The sequence below is a fragment of the Callorhinchus milii genome, unplaced genomic scaffold (genome assembly GCF_018977255.1).
Source record: "Callorhinchus milii isolate IMCB2004 unplaced genomic scaffold, IMCB_Cmil_1.0 Scaffold44, whole genome shotgun sequence".
Classification (NCBI taxonomy): Eukaryota; Metazoa; Chordata; class Chondrichthyes; order Chimaeriformes; family Callorhinchidae; genus Callorhinchus; species Callorhinchus milii.
In genome coordinates, this window is record NW_024704785.1 from 472,567 (window position 1) to 494,972 (window position 22,406).

A 22,406-nucleotide genomic window follows, 5' to 3' on the forward strand; every position below is an offset into this window, starting at 1 on the left:
CTGTAATCTTGTATTGTATTTATATAACATCTTCACATAAGACAGGGTCGACCAACCTTTTGGCTGCTGAGGGCCAGATGACCTATTTGAGAAAAATCTGTAGGCAACATAAGCAATATTTTTGTGGTTCCCTTCCAGACACATAACATAACTGGTTATGGAGGGAGTGGATGGGCCAGACAAAATTGAGGGAAGGTCCAGTTTGACAACCCAAATAACATCTCAAAGAATTTTACAGCGACAGAATCAGACACAACCTAGGAAAAGGGAGGGGGAAAGTGACCATAGGTTTATTTAAAGAAATAGATTGTAACATGGCGCTTCACAGGGAATTACTGACTTCCCCCAACTGCCAGACCCCGCCACAGCGCTTTCTGCATTTGACAAATGTCTCAGCCAAGTGCCACAGCCATACTTCTCCCGAAACCCAGAACTGTTGAGAGGCATGTAACCATCACCAGCATTGGTGTATGCCCACGAACCCCCAGGGAGCAGTGCCCCACAGTTTGAGAAGCTTTGTAGAGGATACTCAATGATACTGAACATCAATTCTGTTCAGAAGCATTTTTAATCGCAAAGTCCTTAATATCCCAAAAATTTTTTAAAATCTAGCAATTTTATTCCAAGACAAAAGAATACTTCCTGAGGGCGCATATAAGTGAGTTTAAGGATTAAATCATGTAAGCATAGCTATGGGATGTTATGGTGCATTTCCCCATGCTCAACTCCCTACAGGAATATTTTTATGATTTGAATCCGGCAAATATCTGTCTTCCGACTCCTTAAATTCAGGCATCATCTCTGCAATCACAAGAATTCAAAGAGAACAATGTGGGTTTCTGTCTAACGTCAGATTTGATTTATGCCTTAGATAGAGCAGAAATCTTTGAACCTAAAGACTTTTTTGGGGGAGATCGGGGAGAACACATGATCATGGTTTATATTTTAATGGTGAATGTATTTTAAGTATGTGACTATTGGCTCACAGAAGGGCTATTGTTTCTAATTAAAGAATGTATCCGTGGCTACGATACATCCTTGAATTTGTTAAGCAAACATGTAAGCAAGGGAGTTATGAATAATTACGGTTACAGAGATCAAGCATAACAAACCAAAGTAAGCTTACTGAATAGATTCACTTAAGCAATATTTTCTAATCAAATGTTTTTAGCTTGCATTCTATCAGCAAAAAGGACAGTAATTTTATAGTTATGAATCTTTAGTCATAAGGTCAGAAAAGAAATTGCAAATACACATACTACTGTATTACCATACTTCTCCCTTATGTGGACAAGACAGAAGCCATACTCTTTGGCTCCCATCATCGTCTTCTTTCCTGCGGATCTAAACTCCTCAATCTCCCTGGGTTCTCTCTCAGACTCACTGAAGCAGTCCGCAATCTGGGTGTCTGGTTCGACCCTCAGCTGTCCTTTCCCCCCACATTTGGTCCTTGACCAGGACCGCCTTCCTCCAACTCCGCCACATTGCCCGTCTTCGACTGTACCTTACCCCAAATGCAGCCGAAACCCTTGTGCATGTGTTTGTCACGTCACGCCTTGATTATTCAAACACACTCCTCGCCGGTCTCCCCAGCTCCACTATTCAAAAAATCCAGCTCATTCAAAACTCTGCTGCCCTCATACTGACCCGAACCAAACTCTGTATCCACATTTCACCAGTTCTGGCCAGGCTCACTGGCTCCCCATCACTGAATAATATAATAATAATCCTTGCATTTGATATAGCGCTTTTCACGTCAGGAAGACGTCCCAAAGCGCTGCACAGAACACACTGTAAAGTGAATTGACTATATTTGTGAGCGAACGCGGCAGCCAATTGCGCACAGCAATGTCCCACAAACAGTCGTAGATTGAAAATGACCAATTTATTATTCTTTGGTTTTGGAGGGATTATTATTAGGCGCTTGGAGTAAGGAAACTTGCCCAAGGTTTCGCCCCGCCTGGAATTGAACTCAGGTCTCTCGCTTGCAAAGCGAGTGCTCAACCATTGAGCTACAGGACTCCACAATGGGTCGACTGCAAGATCCTTACACTCGTGTTCAAATCACTCTGACCTCTTCGCTCCCCAATCCACCACTCAGTGCCTCCGCTCGAATGGCACCGGCCTCCTGCTTGTCCCTCGTACCCTTCGCTCCACCATTGCTTTCAGCCACTACACCCCGAAACTTTGGAACATTCTCCCTCAATCCCTCTATCTTGCCCCCTCTCTCCCTTTTTCAAATCCCACCTTAAAACCTTGCTTTTCGAGCATGCCTACGAACACCACACCTCCCACCCCGGCTCGGAGTCAGGCTCCACCATTGTTAAGCATTCTGAGACGCGTGGAGAGCGCTATATAAGTGCAGGTTGTTGTTGTTACATTGTAATCTATCTAACAATAGAAACATTTTAGAAAAGCCATTAAATGATATTAAGTGTCCTCACTTGCTATGGTCTGGACAGATCTTGAGCATTGAAACTGGAGTTAAAGAGAACGCACACGCTATCTGTGTAATGTGTACAAGGTCAAAGTTGGATGAAACACGCCACTATAGGCTGGTTATTTTCCACATCATTTCACATAACATTCCCGATACCATCAAAAGTGCTCAGATTTCCTACAATGCACACAGTGCTAATAACTTCTGGATACTGAAAACCTCTGATCTAGATTCTGAATGTAGTTATGCTTGGCAAATTAATGCGATCTCAAGCAATGAAACAACATAAAATTATTCAAATCATAAACATGGTAAGTACAAGCGTTACTGGTTTACCATTTTATTTCTTTTAAATAACTGCATTTACAATGCCCTTCTGTAAAGTACTCAGCACCATCCCTATTCTTCAGCAAGTAGTACTGAAGACAAATAAGGATTTTGTGTGTTTCTTCAGGACAATTTTACATGTTATCATAAGCAACACCTGCCTCTCATATTCAGTGAATTTTTTTGTCAACTAGAAGTCTTGACACACATACTGAGAGTTCCACGTATACATAGTGCACTTTTTCTCCAAAGGGACACATCCTACATTCCTAATCCCAGTTTAGGCACAAATTAGCCAGAGCCAAGTTTTGCGGGAGTCCAGAGTGTACACTGGGGCTAAAATCATGCACCTTCCCATTACGAACACTGAGATTAAAAAGCTGAGATAAAAGGAAAAATTGTGGAAGCCGGAAATCTGAAATAACATCCCCAGTACTGTAATGGAGTATCATCTTGGATTATGAATCCCAAGTGCTGACATGTGGCTTGAACCCATAACCTCCTGACGAGAGTGCTACCAACTGAGTCAGGCTGACGCGATAGAAAGATCCAAGAACATTTTGATTTTAAAAGAGTGGGATTGGTACCCTATGGATATTTTGCGGCTGTACTATATTAAGTACTGTATCAAATTGTTAATATGGTGTACGTTAAAATCAGCAAGCGAGAGAATGTCATCACTGTGCCAATCTTCTCTCCACTTTAAATATTAGACTGTGAAAATGTAATTTGAATTCCTGCATAAATTCCTAATTTGAAAATCCTTAAATTAGCATATGAAAGCATTACACCTTGAGCGAAAATAACATTAAACTGTATGGCGAAAGAGCAGGGTAATGGGATTAGAGAAGATGGCTCCAACAAGGCACGATGGACTGAATTGCAACCTTTTGGTAGTAAACACTATATGATTCTGTATCTTGGAGTCAAGTACGAAAATGTGAAGGTTTACAAAACATGTGTAGCACAGAAACAGGAGCCCAACTCGTCTGTGCCGGTGCTTATACTCCAAAAAAGTCTCACCCACTCCTTACTCCCTTCCATATCCTTCCATTCCCCTTTCCTTTCATGTATATATTTAGCTTCATCTTTAATGCATCTTTACTATCAGGTTCAATCATCGCTTCAGAGACATTCTCATTGTTCTCTGCGTGAAGTATCTATTTTTTATCTACATACTAATAAGAGGACAATGTCTGTCTGCGCTTCAAGAAAGATCTCAATAGCCGATTGACTTAGAGACATGATTTATACCTTATCGCAAAGGGCTTCCACTGGGAATGACATGGGCATATTTGTTTTCGGGTATCTCCTATCATTCATGAATTATTTTCAGTTTTGCATTTTTCGCTGCAGTTATACCTGGTGGCCACCGAGTCTAAACAACACTGTGGTACCGTGCATCATAGAGCATGTACATATGTACGAACACATTGCAGTTACACCTGGTGGCCGCACCGGCTGACCGTAGCGCTGTGGCATCCTATGTTACAGAGCACATACATAGCCAAGCAGCGGGAACAAAATAAAGATCACAGCTGAAGCTAAGCCATGGCAACAACAACAAAATTACATTTTTAAAGTGCCGAGTCCTCCCACTGACTTCTCTCAAAAGGAGTCCTCCCACAGTAGTCCTCCCAGATGAGTATAGATAAAGATAAAATGTCTGTTTGTCTATTTGTCAGTCTACATTCCATGTTAGATACTTTGGTTGCAAACGTAGCTGTAATGGGTACAGTTAGTATTTTAGATTCTAGCTGTGTTCATTTCTAATTTTTAATCATCAATCTACTTCACTAGTACAATCTATTCACTTAGTTTTGTGGTATGGAGACTTTGTGGTTGGAATTGCACACTGAACATGAATGATGCAACTAAAATTGTCTGCTATAATTTGGCAAGTTAAGAAAGATAATTGTATTCATTTAATATGAAACATTCCTATGAAATGTTGGCATGTTTTTGTGAATGAAGCTTGTTTAATGTTTGCTGTCAACTCATTGCTCTAACACTTGGGCTCATCCTCGTTGCTCTCCTCTGCACTGCTTCTGGAGCGTGGGCCAGCCCTCTGAGATCATGGCATTCAGAACTGACCTCTAGGTTATATTAAGTCATTTTATCTGTGACTGATGCAGAAATATGAATCAATAGCAGCCAAAGTTGTTGGTCAAGCAATCAACTTCAGTCGAGCATTATACATTCAAATCTAATGAGTCAGTTTAGACCATGTAGAGAGCACCTCCACATCATTTCCTTGAGCCTCACACCCCATTTCAAACACCAGCTCCTCCACTTTCATAATATCCTTGCCTATTTCTGGGTGGCTGTTTCAGGGAGCGATACTGCTAAATGACAAAGACCAGATTGCATCAGTATCTCAGTTACAAAACTAGCCTCTTAGTCATGGAAATACAATTGCCACAAAATATTCTAAAGAAGGCAAAGAAGAATTAGTTTAAAATGGGCTATCAAGAAGGTATTTTAAAATAAATTAAAAGCCAAAGTAACTTCTTAACAACTGAGATGAAACCTTTCTACAGGCCTTTCATAACCAAATTGTTTTGGTTGGGCATCTTATATTGGCTGAGGTGTCCACTTTTCATCAAACCTATATATTTCTGTTTTAAATTTCGACTAAAGTGTGAAACTCTACCTCAATGGAAGCAATAATCCTTGCATTTGATTTAGAGCCTTATCACTGAGAAGTCTCAAAGCATTTCACAGAATATATTGTAAAGTGGATTGACTGTATTTTGTGGGCGAAACGCCCACAAAAGCAAGTGATCATACGTGAACCAAACACTATAATAATAACCCTTGCATTTGTTATAGCACCTTATCATGTCTTCAAGATGTCTCAAAGCGCTTCACAGAATATACTGTAAAGTGAATTGACTGTATATTTTGTGAGCAAAACACGGTAGCCAGTTGTGCACAGCACTGTCCCACAAACAGCCGTGGATTGAAGTGACCAATTTATTATATAGGCACTGATGGAAATAGATGTTTTCCTCGGAACCTTACATCTCCATCAGCTTTATGATGTCCCCTGTGATGCTAAACCTCAGTTGCATTCACCATTAATCCATATATAATCCTCTCATGAATTTTTACATTCAGTCGCTCCTCCGACTTCTAAAATGTTTTCTGTGTTGCAGTAGGAGAGTAAGGCTTCTCACCAACCATCAATAACATGCTGACACCAATCACACTGACAAAGGTATAAAAATAATTACAGCTTCATTTCAACATTAATTTTGAGATCTACGTATCATGGGTTCATAAAGTTAAATGACCGCAGCGCTGTACAATGTATTTCGTAGGTGACTGAAGCAAGGTAAGTTGCTTCTTATCTAGGAAACTATTCAGTGTGACTTCTGTGTTCTTGGTACACTCCAAACAGCAGTCATTTCTGTTTTAATTTTATGTGATTGTTGGTAAGTCCTACTGTATGAGTGTCACTAAGCATCTATGACAAGGAGCACATTGGGATTTGTCACAATTTAGAGGGTGCATTAACTTTTATTTGGTCAGCCAGATGTCTGACACTTGCAGAAACCCATCACCATGCTTAAGAATACCCAAACCACCTGAGAATTCCACACGTGGAAATTTCTCTGTCTTAAACAGAGTGCATAATCTCTTTCTGGAGGCTCTTGTGATGCTTACCTTATTCTGGAGAGTATTAGGCACAAGTTAGCAAGAGCCAAGACCTGGGGACCCACAGAGTCTAACCAGCTAAAACTGCATGCAGAGCTGATATTGAGCGCAGTTTTACTACATATTGCATTTTGGGCATCCACCTAAAGTTATACTACGGAGGGAGGGGTTCAAGCAATAGGGTTTTAATATTATATTCCACTGCAAATTAAAAGATTTATTCTGATAGTTATTACAAATTCTAAACCTTTAAAGAACCACAAATACACTAGTGTTCTTCAAAACTATTTATAATGTAGAAAGAAGGAATATTAATATTACATATATATTGTAATTTATAAACTTTGAGAATGAATGTGTGGTTGCTAGGTTACCTCACTGTAAATGCTCCTGGTTATCCCTTTTCCCTGTACACAGAATAGAGATAAATATTAATTAGAAGTGCTAATTAAATTGGATTTCCGTGTACAGATTAGGCTCGCTCGAGTAAGACAAAAATTGTAAAATAAGAATAGGAATTGTTACCGGAATTTTTTCTTGCTTTTTTCCCTCTGAAAATAGAGCACCAGTATTTCTGTATTTTCTGGGACCTGTTAGGAAGATCCATTTAGGGCATTGTACAAAAAAGAGAATGTGTTTTTCACACCCAGTGATAGGTTAGTAGGTTTTACATGGGTGGTTTGGTGAGAAATTCACTACTATCTCATTCCTCCAATTGACACCTCGCAGCAATGAAAACATTTAATGGTGTAACTAATATCTTATTGTTGTGCCCAGTTTTGTGAGGTGCTGTGGGGCGAGGAATGGATGTGTGTCGATTTGAGCGAGTAGAGTGAGACTTTTTTTTGGTGTGCATGGCCTTCTGCTGACACAAGGACTCCATATGAAAGTGAAAAGGTATTTATTTCAGCTGCTGCACTAGGGATAAGACCCCTAATAATTAAGTCACACTTATCTATGGTAATAAATACAAGTGCAGGAGTCAAATTGAGTCTGGCAAGTTTGAGTGCTGCACTGACCTCCTCTGGCAGCCCCCATTTGCCTGGATATAGCTTCCTATTGCTTGCGCCTGGACCTGGACAAGGAGGAAGATTGGAAGCCCACTTTTATTATCTTTGTCAGGAGAAACATCACAGCTGGCGATAACTCAGATCTCTCCAGTAGCAATTTTTGCAAGCGTTAATCTGATTTGTTGAATCCTAAAGGCTTTTTTTCATATAAGATGGAGTAAAAGATTGAATTGATTTGAATTCATCCCCATATTCAATTTTAGGTCAAACTGGATCATGTATTATTTATTGGATACCGTAAACACAGTTACATACTGTTTCATCAAAAGGTTTACAGATATCTTTAAAACTAGAAGTTGTTTCTCCAATTTTATAACTATGGTTAGCCATCTTCCTGCCTGTGTTTTTGGTTATGTTTTTCAGAGTGTTATATTACTAAACAAAGTGTGCAAAACACTATGATGAAAAGAGTCAGGCAAAAACATACTGAATTATTATTTCCAATTATGGTGCCTGCAATAACACACCACATCCCATCACTGTTGCACACTGCACAAGAGGACATGACTTTAAAATCAGAGTAATGTGTATACTGAGGCCAAAGTTGAATTTCTTCTTGGATAATACTGTGATATGAATTTGAAAAGGATTTGCCTGGAAAGCTATGGATGAGACAATGAATGGGAGAGGATAGCAAAATATTAAATACTTGGGTAACAGTAATATCAAAGGATTTGGGGGGGGGGTGCTGCCGAATTTACACCTGGGTCAAGATTTACTGAATTTCTCAAGAAGATTGATGGAATTTCTCTCTTATGGGAGATGGCAAGAAAGTGGCATTGGTCCAAGTGAGTAGTGCTTTGGAATGATCTATGGTGGAGGAGCCTCGATGAGCTGAATACCTTCTTTCCTCCTAAATTCCTATACATTCTTATGTAAGTGTAGATTGGGTCATGCATGACTTTGGCATGTGCACACAGTCATACGCTGCAGTACTGTAGGTTATATGCACTGCAGTACTTTAGTGACTGGGTAAGAATAATAATCCTTGCATTTGATTTAACGCCTTATCACGTTGTTGAGATGCCTCAAAGCGCTTCACACAATATATTATTAAGTGGATTGACTGTATTGTAGGCGAAATGTGGCGACCAGTTATGCACAGCTACGTCACACAAAGAGTCATGGATTGAATGACCACATTTTTTTTGTGGAGGGGGAATTATTACCCTGAAAAACGATCTGCCAATCGACTAACAACTATAATGTGCACACAGTCATATGCTGCAGTAATTTAGTGACTAGACTTATATATGCAATAACTGCAATTGCACATAAAAAATCCTGACCAAAGATGTGAGCATCTAGCTAATCAGAGAAGAATTATATTCGGGTTCAATGTCTTGCAGTCCTGTGCGATGAGATAAGATACTTTTCTCTCTCTCGTTGTCTCACTCATTAACCTTTTAAGAGGCAGATCTGCTTTGAGCTGAGCATGCAGCCTTCATTTGGGATGCCCTAAAGATGTCCAGATTCATCTTGGCACGTGGAAGAGGGAGGGGAAGTTCTATTAATATTATTGAGTAACATAACTGAAATAACTCAGCCTGTTTGTCTCGGGGAGCTTCTGTAGTCATATGATCCCTCACTGCCATTCCTAAACCATCAGGAGAAAGATCCAGTAACACAGAGTTTCACTTCTCAGCTGTAGCAGACATTCACCAACTCACTGGGCACTGGAGCGCTCAAGTACTTTGTATTTGAATCATATTTGATGGAATTACATCTGTGAGTGGAATGTTGATTATTTGCCGATATGCCTGAAGAAACAGGTAAAATACTACTGAGTCAATAGTAACTCAATCCACATGTACAAATTTATAATTAAGTCTTGTGTTGTATGAAGGGGACTTGTTTTTACTGAACAGCCTAAGAATACGTTAAGGATATCTATAAATTTGCTTGCTTCCAATATTTCAATGGTAGGCTACAACAGTACTGGAGTTGAATGTTTAACCACTTGACTGTAAAGAAAGGTTTGCAGCATGTTCTGGCTTTTTCTTGCAGGGGAAAATAGCAGAGCATTTTAATGTACTTGTCAGATAAGCTTCAGTGCATTGAGTGCTCTGCTAGACGGTTACAGTCACCAAGCTATCAGATGATAACATGAACTGGGATTTGGATACACTGCCCTGTATGTTCTTTATAATGGTTATAGTGAGAGATTGTGGGTGTAGATTCATTCTATTCTTTATTTTATTTTGCTAGTATTGTCAATTGTAGTAACTATGAATGGCAGGCTACTACTATCAGATCCACACATATTGGACTCAAATACAAGTGGTTTAAATGGCGGTGATATTAGGTTTAACTTCACTGCAAGGAGTAGAGAAATACGCTGTGTATATTAATATATTTATATCCTAGTAAATACCGCCATTGCTTGTGGTACTGAATCGGCGGCAGGGCTTTCAGCTTCTCTGCCTCCACCCTTTGAAACTCCATCCCACAAACCCTTCGCCTTGCTGCCTCTCTTGCCTCCTTCAAGGAACGACTCAAGACCCTCCTTTTTGACCGTGCCTTCATCTGCCCCCCTACCCCCTCTGCCCTGCCTAATCCCAACCCTGCCCCCACTCTCGGGTCCTGATCCATGACTGTTCAGGCCTTGGAACATTCTCCCGAAGTGAAAGGCGCTTCACAAATATAATTTTGTTGTTGTTGTTGAATTCTATAGATAACTTTGTTTCTTCAGAAGGTTTATGGTTCCTTCTTGATAGCTAATTGGTTAAAGTATTCTACTTCAGTAGGTGTAGTAATTATGGGGTCAGCCTATGTTAAATTGTGGAATCTGACATGTTATACAATTCAGAAATGTATTTCTGAAAGCCTTGAAACCTAATGTGTGACATTTTATAGAATGGTAGTTTGTGTTCTGAGTGCCAGAGGTGTTGCATAAAACATTACATGTATCACTGTGTAGCAGACCGTGTCAGACTGCTGACTGCTGACTGCTTATTCCCAGAAGCTGTGGCCCTGATGCAATGCATTATCACCAAGTTTTTGTCTGATCTCACATGAAGTTAATAGAAAAACACAAATGGTTCCCTGGGCTGCTTGCATAGTGACTGCATATTGGCAGGTTCTTTGCCTGTTAGACATGGTCACACGTTACTTTCACGTTGGGGAGAAATTCACCTAAGCCTACAATTACTCAAAGTAATTTTTTTTAGAGCATCCAGAATTTAGCAATTTTTTCGGTTGTAACTTTGAAATAGGTTTCCTGTAATTTTTTAAAGAGCTTAGAGAATAACAACTTCAAAATTAAGTGTGTATTTCAGAATTTTCCAAATTCTGTATGCCCTAAATCCCTGCTTAAAGAGAGTAAATCTATAGATCCAGGTGGAATTTCTCCCCAATAGAGCAAAGTTAGACGTATACTGTGCATGCTACAGAATTATAATGAGCAAGCCTTCAAAGTGGTGGAATAATTCTGTGGCATGATGGCAGTGTTAGCAATGGTGTCAAGCCTGGCAGCTTTTGCTACACCGCTATATCCATGGGCTACCAGGATTTGGATGTTCATCTCTTGGAATGTTTAAGCAATGTAAGGGTATGAAGTGCGATTAAATCTTAGCAGTAGGCTCACTGAACTTTATGGGATTTGGAATCCATATCCTCAGCAGTTGAGGTTTAATGAGATTGGATCAATAACCAGGAAGTAAAGGTTATTATTACACAGTGCTGATGTTCCAGAAATGAAAATGATATTATTACAGACGTGTTGGAGGGCAGCCTGATTTAACCAACAGGAGCTCTTTTCCTTGATGTGAAGTGCTTTGAGACGTCTCAACAACCTGATAAGGAACTATACCAACTGCAAGGATTATTATAAATTGTGGCAGATTTTGGCCTTAGGTATTTCTGGACTAGTGTGTATTATCCATTACTTTAAGTGGGCTTTATCCTGGAAAATAAAGAAATGCTCTTCCCCTCTTCCTTCCCCCCACACCCAAGTAATGTTGATCTGTATTCTGTGCATTCCATTTGACATCTGTCTTAACCAGGCCATGTCTGTGTCGGTTCAGTCAAGTCCTGTTTCAGATGTTTTATCATGTAGCATTTCTCTCTTGATTAGTGGCACAACTTTGAACAGTACCTAGGGCAGTGTGTCACATTGCGGACAGTGTAGTTACCCAAGTCTAGCTCACGGATTCTGGCAGTAAGTATCAGCATGGGCTGTTGTGGAGTGAGCTTCCCTCTCAGAAAATTTGGGAACTTCAAACAAAATTGAATCACCTAAAAACAAACTCCTTGGTTACTTAACACCCACTTTGTTGTGGTCATCAATCAAAAATGGCATGGTCACACCTGGGAAGGTAACTTAGTCTGTGAAGAGAATTTTTCTGGTAATAAAGAGTTCATATAAAAATCGTAAAATGAAAGGGTGAATCCCACTGAATAGAAGTAGAGAACATGAACACAAATGTTATGCCTTAATTTATACAAACCTGGGAGACAAGTGGCTCACCATCTATAATTGGACTTGAAAGTGTACCTGGAAAGCCTTTTGAAACCAGAAAATTACTTGGCTTAGCCATTATCCATTAAGACTTTCAGGACTTTAATTAAAACAACTTGACTATAAAATTGAGTATGACTGAGTGTGATTTCTGTTGTCAAATCAGACCATCCTCAACATGTCTGGAATTAAATAGCTTTCATGCCCTGAAAGCACAATGCTGCAAACCATGAACAGGCGAACAATTTCTTTGGGCTCATCAAGTCCAATCACATTTTGCTTCACTCACTCCTTCAGATGTTTTGATTAAGATTTAAAGCCTTCAATTTAAATGCAGGAATGTTAACAGGACAATATCTGTGTTAGATCTCATGCAATCCAAATCACAGTTGGTTTCTGTATTGTTCCATTTTATGTCCTTACTGTATGAGTAGGGTGCATTTTCCAAACCATTTACATAAGTACAATCAGCACCTTCTGGTCAAATGGCAGTGATGGCATCTAAAGCTTTGCACAGCTGTCCCGGGGTTTAAACAGTTTCATGAAACATGTTTACAAGAATGGAGCTGAGGGCAAAGACTAGGACCCCCACCTATCACATTGGTAGTTTACTTAGTGCATTCATAATATTTGCTCTCAATTATTTATTTACTTAAGAAATTAAGTCTTTTTTCATTAGACCCAGAATATAATCATAAATTCATCAGAGCTGGTAATTAGAATAGAAGCGATTCTGAATGCTTTATATTAGTATTCTTACGGGATTTTTCATGAATAGATGAATTATATCACCAACTGGATAATTAACACGAGTTGCTATTCAGGGAAGTATTCTGCCTGGTGCAAATGTTGTAGCCGTCAGCATTGAAAACAGTGAAATATGGTAAGTCAGCCCTGAAATCAGTGTTAACAATACTCCATATATTCTGCAGACAAAAACAGAAAGCAAAGTAATTATATTATCCAGTTCAGGCAGTTTAATTAATGGGACACCAAATGATCAATACTAAGATGCAGTATTCCAGTTAAGACGTCTACATTTTTAGCTTGGCCTAATTTAATGTGCTTATTAGCACCAGTTCTTGAGATGAGCTCTTTTGCTTTTGCAGTCTTAGGGATGTTATTATAGGATTATTATAATAGGCTGGTATAATAGTAATGAGGATGGTAAGTTTCATTTGGGTGGAGGAACAGAATAAAATGGAAGCCAAGGCAGGAGCTGGTGTTGGAAATACATGGATGGTGGGGAGAGCAGACTGTGCCACATGCAAGTGGTGGACAGGATGAGGAAGAATTCCATAACTGGTAGTGTTGTCATCTTTTATCAATCTGTTTGTTAGAAATGGATCATAACTGGCAAACTGGACATTTGCAGTTGCTTCCTCTTTGCCTGAATCAAGAACAATAATCCATTGCGCTGAGCGCTTAACAATAAGAAAATTGCATTGCAAGTGCATGATGGTGAGGTTGCTAAAGCCTAGTGAAAAATAGCTCTGAAATTCAGTTTACAAGTCCACATTCTTAATATGCCACCTCTTGGCATGATTTTCATCAGTGTCAATGTTTGTGTTGCTTGCTACCTTTACTGTAAGAACTACTTTCTAGCAGTAGAGTGTATCATCCTGCCAAATAGAGTTACCATCCCAGATTTCATTAATGTTGGAGCTGTACTCATAGATCACTAGTTCAATGAGCACACTAGTTTTCAGCCAGCCTGAGGAATACTGGATAAACTGCAAAGGGCTTCATTTCTGAGCATTGAGCAGGGAAGGTGGAAGAATAACCTCTGCAATGTTGCTTGGAAGAGTCAGTGGGGGTGCGGGGGGGGGGGGGGGGGGGGGATGGGAAGGACTATAATTGCTGTCCCAATTTCCTGATTGAAGGAGGGAAAAAATTAACTGCCAAAAAAAAACCCACATTCATTTAAAAAAAAGTGCTGTAAAAAAAAGCGCACAGTGGTCCGTGAATGTTTGCCCACATTTCAATAACAGTAGTTATGCACAAATTAATAGGACCTGAACAGTAAGCTTTACTTACAGATTCTAAAATTAAGTGTGTTCTTGTGATGTGCATGTATTTTGGCTATAGAGGGATACATTCATTTGTAAAATTGAAAATAGAAGACTTTTAATCAGATTCAGAAAATTTGTAGATGGCATTAGGAAGTACTGGGGAGCAATGATTAGGAAGGGCTGTGCAAGAAAATTCGAAACTAACCAACCGAGGTAAAGCACCCAAGGGAATATGTCAACAGAAAAATCAAATCAGTACAAAGCAGGAATATTCTAGTTGAGAGTGCTATGGTAAAGTAGTTAGCCACAGATTTGTACACTGAAGTCTAATTGGATATACCTATCTAAATAAAACAGCTGCTAAGAATATGACTTGTGCCTAGTGAGCAACAACAACAATTTGCATTTATATAGCTCCCTTCACGTCGGGTAGCGTCCCATAGCGCTTAAAGTAAATTACCAGCTCCTTGGAACATCCAGCTTAAAGATTCAAATCTAAGATTCAGAATTGGGTCCCATTCTCAACCATTTCTTTTTCTAAGCTGTTTTGTTGGTTTCTGACAGGAGGAGGATGGTGGGGAAGAGTTTATTATGGTAAAGCTGAGATGCTTTCTGGCAGGCTGAGTGAAGAGCAATGTAGCCTTGAGAAGAGGTCATGGAATGCTCATAGCAAGGACTAAGAACCACAAGTACCATCGAGGAGAATAGTAACCATGTGCAGAGCTAATTTGGGGATGTGGTGAGCTGTTAATAAGGGAGAATTAGTGCAAGTGGATTTCCAAAAGTTAAATTATTTTTCCAGATGAAGAGTTTCAAGCAAATAAAGGAAAGTGCACGGAAACTAACTGCAGTAAAGTCTTATTCACGGGTGATACAGGTTTTGTTTTGTAGTGTCAGCCTGGCTCAGTTAATAGCAATCTTGCCTCTGAATCGGACGTTTGTGGGATCAAGCCTTGAACTCGTACTCTAGACTGACACTTCAATACCTTGCTGGGGGAGTGTGGCATTGTTGGATGAAACGTTAAATCAAAGTCTCATCTGCCAGTTCAGGTGGATCCTGTAAGAGAAACGAGTTTCTCCCAGTGACCTGACCAACAATCTAAGTAAAATATTGGTCATTTATTTAATAGTTGTTTGTGGGACACTGCCGTGTGGAAATTAGCTGCAGTATTTGCCAACAAATACACAGTCATTACACTTTACAGAAAACTATAAGACATTTCAACATGAAGAGGTGCTATATCAAATTCAACAATTAGTATTACCATATTAATTTCAGTTCTTTGGGGGTTTTCAAGTAAAGAGATCTGATTACAAATGAATGAGTAACATGAAATTACACTTGTCTAGCGCTGTTCACATCATAAAGACGTTCCAGGGTGTTGGACAGTCAGGGGTTTTTGGACCCGATTTGGGGTCAGGATGGGTGGAGGGCAGGGTGGGTGAGGGTGGGAGGGTGGCCGAAGGCAAGGTCGAAGAGGAAGATCTGTAGACAGGACTTGAAGGTGGTAAGAGAAAGGATGGATGAGGCGGAGGGATTGCGGGATAGAGTTCCAGAGTGTGGGGGCAGAGATGCTGAATGCCCGACCACCAATTCACAAGAGGTTGTGGATTTACATTGCAACATCACGGTGGCAAAACAATGGGCTACCAAAGTGGTTAAGAATGATTTGGAAATGAAACTAATAAGACTGATGGGCAACATGACCCGCTGACAGTTTAGGAACAGTAGGAATAGTAAAGCCAATATGCAGATCTGCCGGATGTTGAGGAGGTGAAAAAGGACAGCATCCCAAAACTGACCCGGCTGTGCAAATAGTTGGGAAAGATATTTATTGCAGGCATTCTGTGTTAGTCCAAACTGCCTAACTATATAACAATATAAAGGCTGAGGAAGCAATTCCTTTTACAAAGAGAAGGCAATTTAAACATTGTTTTTCAAATATTGGAGTCGTGTAGCTCAGTGGTTAAAGCACTCGCTTTGCAAGCAAGAGACCTGGGTTCGATTCCCAGCAGGGCGAAACCTTGGGCAAGTTTCCTTACTCCACACGCCTGATAATAATCCCTCAAACAAAAACAATAATAAGTTGGTTATTTCAATCCACGACTGTTTGTGGGACACTGCTGTGCACAATTGGCTGCCGCGTTTCGCCCACAAATATACAGTCAATTCACTTTACAGTCTATTCTCTTAAGTGCTTTGAGACATCTGGAAGATGTGAAAAGTGCTATATCAAATGCAAGGAATATTATTATTATAAATATGTATGTGACTAATGCTAATAAATCAACTTCAATAAATCTAATTTCAGCATGTTTTTCTGTCTGCCATTATTCTTCCAATTTTTCTGCACGTTGTGAGAATGTTATATGGATTGGAAGGACATCACTTTTTGGCACCCATTGAAGCACTTGGTGCATATCTGCCTCAAAAGTATTTCTTAACCACAACTTCAGAATACTCTTCCTGCAGCTGTGCAAACTATTTCGCTTCTCAGACTGGCCAGTGCTGTAGCATCTCTCAGGAAAGTCATCATTTTGGTGCTGAATTAGGGGTTCTTTTGTGCTGTGAACTTAAAGCATTCTATATCCCCACCACCTCCGTCAAACCATTGGAAGCCAAGCTTTTGGCCATTATACCTTGCTCTCCCAAAAATCCTTAAAAACTTTTCCAAAACCTACCTCTTCTTTTGCAGCTTTGATCAAATACCCTCCTACCCCATCTTTTGCTACTTTGCTTGTGGTTTCTATTCTGTTTCTGTAAAGCACTTCAAGATGCCACCTTACGTGGAAAAGCTCTACAAGTAAAAACTTCTTGTTGTTGCACATCAAAAAATAGGTTGAGGCTTTACAAACTCGTTTCAGTAAGCACCTTACAGCTATCAGAGTGAGAGACCTATTCCATCAGTCTGAGTGGATTTCAACCACATTCAAACCAGTTTTACATTATGGGATTACTGGGGATTGAATTTTTGCTTCCGTGGGGAGACTGTAATGAAAAAATGCTGATTTACCTTGATGGATGAAACCTATCCTCTGACAGACATCTCTTCTTTCCCTCCTTATCAACAGCCTTTGTCCTGGCAGCTGAACAATACAATTTTTTTCCATTTGGTAACACGTGCAGAGGTAATGTCATTGTGGCACAATAACATCATGCAAAGTCACAAGATGACATTAAACTGCATGCTTTTTTTGGCAACTTGTTTTTCCACTGATCAACACTGTTTAAACGATGTGTGGAACCTGGACGGAAGGTCAAGAACAAGATGGCCTGATATTCAGGCGTAGCTCCTGCCCTTAGCTACCATTATTTCAGTAGCAATTCATTGGGGAGGAAACATCTAACCAATTTACAAAAGCATTCATACAAGATATAAATTCTGTGTAGCTGCAGAATGAAAAACTATCATTGGTTTACAGCACTGAAAGATTGTCATTTGAGTAAAGTTTATCATGATCAAAGTAGTTGAACTGAATATTTGAAGCGCTCCGGGACGCTACATCGTGTGAAGGGGCGCTACATAAATGAAAGTTGTTGTTTTTATTGAACTCGGTACTTGATGGGTAGCACCTTAGGATCCTGACGAGATTTTGGCAATCATCAAACTGGAAAAACATTCCAATTTTCAAAATTGGAATTTGAAGACTGAGTCAATTAAATTAAGAAAATAAAGTTGCAATTTATTGAGGTGTCGAATAGATGCTACAGAATAGTAATGGGTATGGTTGCTGATGAATTAGGTAGCCATTATTAAACTCTACATTCAGTAATGTATTCTCTTGTCCAAGAAGCTTCAGCAGAGTGGATTAATGGGGAATAACTCATTTCAGTGCTTCTCAGCGCTTGTAGATTTAAGCAGTGCGACGACATTGAATTGTCACTAGAAGAGAGAAACAGCAAAGGGGTGAAATTAGCAGCATTTTATAAACCTATTCAATAATCATATCAAACCTAATACGAAATGCCACTAATTTATTTCTAAGTGCTTTGAGACACTGCCCCATGTGAAAGGCCCTGTATAAATGCAAGTTGTTGTTGTATCTCTTTAGGCTGAGCCAAACAATTATCAGGTTATTTTCATGAGAATTTTACATTTTGATCATTTTGGTCAAAATAATAACATTGGCATTGCTTCTGCCAAATGCTTTTAGTTACTGACCAAGTGAGTCACTTTTTCTTACAAGCATTTAGTTCAACTGGTATTATGATATGGAATTCAATCTTAGAAACATTGTTCCTTCGCTCTAAGCAACAACTGTAATAAGAATCCTTACATTCGATACAGCACTTTTCATGTCGAAGAAGTATGTAGAATTAATGGGGCAATGCAACCCAATGTTGCATTTATGCCACTTTTTGGGCTGACAGCTTGACTTTAAAATGGTGAACATTCAGATGTGTTGAGGTTTATTTAAAATCAGTAATTTCTTTTAAAGTAATAAATAATAATAATCCTTGCATTTGATCTAGCGCTTTTCATATCTTCTAGACGTCTCAAAGCGCTTCACAGAATATACTGTAAAGTGAATTGACTCTATATTAGTGGGCGAATGTATATTTCTGTTGCAGTTGGTTCTACAATGGTGATTGAATAACCTTTTAAATAAAAGAAATTGTGCTAAACTCAAAAATAAGGACATTTACATAATTACAGAACTTTACACAAGGAAAATGCTCTGAATATTTAATGTTGTTAATATGAACTACAAAGGAGCCTTTAGGCAGATCCACATCATTAAACGAATACTGCAGGGAAGCTTCACACAAATCATATGCATGAGGCGTCTCCTCTATGTGGAATTTATCTAAAGAATAAAATGTCAGAGTAGTTTTATCTTTTGAATTTGATAGCAGTCAGGCATCTCAGTCCCAAGTCCATCCCTGTGGCTGCCTGGATGTCCCTTCAGCGTTACATCACATTGCACCAGTGATCAACACAGCTGCTGACTGTGCAATTTAATGGTGGACAGCCCCTGGAAACAAGATCAAGGGGCAGAGCTCATTTAAAGCCTCCCTGGTGGACTTCAACCTATGTGGCGGACCTCAACTTAATTATGTCCTACGCCTCTGTCAACCTCAGGTAGTTTGGCTGTTATGACAATTACTCTGCCTGTTTGTATGATGGCTGTTCGCCAAAGCTATCACCTCCTCCTGCAGATTGATATAGGAGAGTGAATTATACTCCATGTTCTATGACAGAACTTCTTTGTCGATATCAGTCTGGCTCATTTGGTAGCACTTTTGCCTCCAAGTCCGAAGGTTTAAGCCCCACGGAGGGCACTGCATTATCAGAGCTGTTGTCTTTTTGGTGTCAAACAAGGTCCTGTCTGCCTGTTCAGGTTGAAGTTAGAGAATGGCTCAATTCAAAAACATAATAGTGCCATGGGATCAATTATTCAAAAGAAAAGTTTCTCCTGGTGCCTTAAGTAACATCCTCCAGATAAAAGAAACTGACGTTTCAACATGATCAGGCACTATATCAAAATGGAAGAATTATTATACTTCTCTCACTCCTGTAGTTGTACTTCAGAATGTTTAACTGAGTCTTTACCTCATTCTTTACCTTAACTGATTGCCCAAGCTCTGCGTTTCCAGTGTCTTCTTATCTACAGTCAGACGGAATTCAACCTTGTCTTGGTCCTAATCTGGTTTGTCTAATTTTAAAGTCATGTCCACCTCAAGATCTTCCTCTTTGTGTTTTTGAGCATCTTTCCCCCAACCACCCACCCCCAGTTCGGGTGCAAACCGTAGACTGTCTAGTACCTTGGGATGTGCTCCAATGTGAAAGGTGCAGTTTGAATGTAATTTTGTGTTATATTTTAACTAATTGAGCCAAGGGTGTGTGTAGGGGTGAGGGGTGATTGTTGAATCTTTTTGTTTCCCTCCCTTTTTGTAAACATATTAATTCCGAGGGATAGACAGCAGTGATGTAGGCTTGAACGGTTCTTCTAATGGTGAGATCTGCTGCTGTTCCATTGTTGTACACATAGATCTCCACCTTTTTAATAAATATTGAAGATGGGAATATTGGAGCATCAGATTTTCGGCGTCTGGGTGTGTTGAGTTAGTGCAAAAGATTTTCTCAGTATTGCAGTTATTTCATACCTTAATGACAGGAAGCTAGCTGTATTTAGGAGAAATAATCCTTTTAATGGGCTATTTGACACCCTACACAATGGCCAGAAGATGAATCCATATCTTAACCATTGATTCACTGCTTTTTTTCCCCTTGTTTTGAGCTACATCTTGTTCACTTACACTTACTCATGTGGTCACCCTCTTTTCTCTTTTGTGCCCTCTCATTCTCTCTCTGCGGTAACTGCAAATGGATTATTATCAGATACTGCAGCTTGCTTGCCAAAGTTACATGAAATATTTGTCAATTTTCATTTTCTTTCTCAGCTGTGTAGAACAGCAATTTTAAAATAGACCACGTTTAATCATGGGTGAACCCAATGTGGTGCATGTCCTGAATGAAGCATATGTAGCTAAACTGTGTTTGTATCTTTTATTGCACTCAGTAACGCACTTCATTCCTCAACTTTGTCTATAAAAAACATAGTCACTGCATTGTACAGTAAATTCAGTAAAGTGCTTTGAGACAGCCTCATGATGTGAAAGATGCCATATTAAAATTCGAGTTTTAATATTATAACTTGGTAATAAAGAGTGAGTGCCCTGAAAGACGTTGAGCTATAAAGTTGCAGGATCGTTTCTTCTTCTTGCCCTCCCATGCAGTTGTTTAAAGAGATTGTAATATTTGTTGCTTTTCTTTCTTTTCTTTAGTGTCAGAGCAACTGGCCATGCATAAACCCCTGGCAAAGCCATCTGGGATTGGGGTCTTGTGTCACAAATGTGGGAAGTCCTGCAAAGGAGAGGCCTTGCGTGTTCAAAACAAATACTTTCACATCAAGTGTTTCTCCTGCAAAGGTAATTTTTTTCTTTTCTTTTCATTCTATAATTGCACTGCACAATTTTCACATATGAATTGTGATCCTTCTGGTGTGCTTCTAGTTTTTGGATTTGGAATTTGCAGTCATCCAAACTGAAGAGAAAATTCACTAAGTAAACCAGATAGAGGGCTTTTATTTGAATCAGCCTCCAGGGCTGCACACTCAACCTCACTAAGCCAGTCAGGAACCTGGGTGTCTTATTTGACCCTGAACTGTCCTTTCACCCCCATATCCGCGCCATGACCAGCACTGCCTACCACCACCTCCGCAATATTGCCAGACTCCGCCACTGCCTCACCCCGCAGGCTGCCGAAACCCTCACCCCTCAAGGCTCGATTACGGAAACTCCCTCCTCATCGGCCTTCCCAACTCTTCCCTTCACAAGCTTCAGATCATCCAAAACTCTGCAGCTCATGTACTCTCGCGCACCAGGCTCCGCGACCCCAAAGGCGCTCTATAAATGTAATTTTGTTGTTGTTGTTGAATCGCTTCTGACCTCTTCTGTAAAGTGTATTTTTTTAATTGATTTTGTTTTTTTTGTTGTTGACTGTGATCTCCTTTAGTTCTGTTGTCAAGATTTAAAAGATTGAGCAATGTGTACATGTAAAAGATGCTTGGTTCCAAAAAGCCCTCTTTAGTTTTATGACATCATGTACATTTGCAACATCATACAACATCGAGAGAGAACGTGGAGAACGATGGGATGAAGGGGCAGCAGTATTTTATTGTTGTATGTTTTGCAATCCTAAAACTAAAGAACTATGAGACACAAGGTAGATGTGGAAAATAGAGGACATGGGAGCTCTGGTTCCAGAGAAACATTTTCCACAGTGTTTCACTATATCCTTATAGTGTGGAGACTAGAATTGGACACAATACACCAAATGTGGTCTAACCAAGGTTTTTGTATAAGTTCAACATCACCTTCTCACTTTTATATTCTATCCCTCAGGATATAACAACAACTTGCATTTATATAGTGCCCTTCATGCAGGGTAGCATCCTGGAGCACTTGACAGTAGTCAATCTGACACCGAGCCAGGCGGAGAGGGAAGGGGGAGGTGACCGTAAGCACGATCAAAAAGGAAGGACTTTAGGCGGGATTTGAAAGTTGGGAGGGAGGGGGCAAGGTGGAGGGATTGAGTAGGGGGAGTTCCAAAGCTTCCAGGCATAGTAACTGAAAGTACGGCCACTGATGGTAAGCAGAGGGAGTGACGGATGAACAGGAGGCCAGAGCCGACCGAGCGGAGGCAGCGGGTAGTGGAGTGGGGAGTAAGCAAATTGGATAGGTAGAGAGGTGCGAGGGCATGAAGGGATTTGAAAAAGAGTGAAAGGATTCTTAAAATCGATCCATTCAGGAATTGGAAGCCAGTGGAGCCTGGCAAGGACTGGTGTGATGGGGATCTGGAATTTTGTGCGGGTGAGTATCCGGATGGTGGAGATTTGAATTAATTGAATTTTGTGTATGGTAGAACTGGGGA

At 39.9% G+C, this 22,406-nt stretch overlaps 1 protein-coding gene across 7 annotated transcripts in view; it reads left to right on the forward strand.

Moving 5' to 3' along the window:
• LOC103187169 (actin binding LIM protein family, member 2) overlaps positions 1–22,406 on the forward strand; it is a 159,918-nt gene that overhangs the window by 26,573 nt on the left and 110,939 nt on the right. For all 7 annotated transcript variants that reach the window (XM_042345385.1, XM_042345389.1, XM_007906553.2 and 4 more), the window contains exon 2: positions 20,759–20,902. In XM_042345385.1, the coding sequence (XP_042201319.1) occupies positions 20,759–20,902 (144 nt within the window). The remainder of the gene's footprint in view (positions 1–20,758; positions 20,903–22,406) is intronic.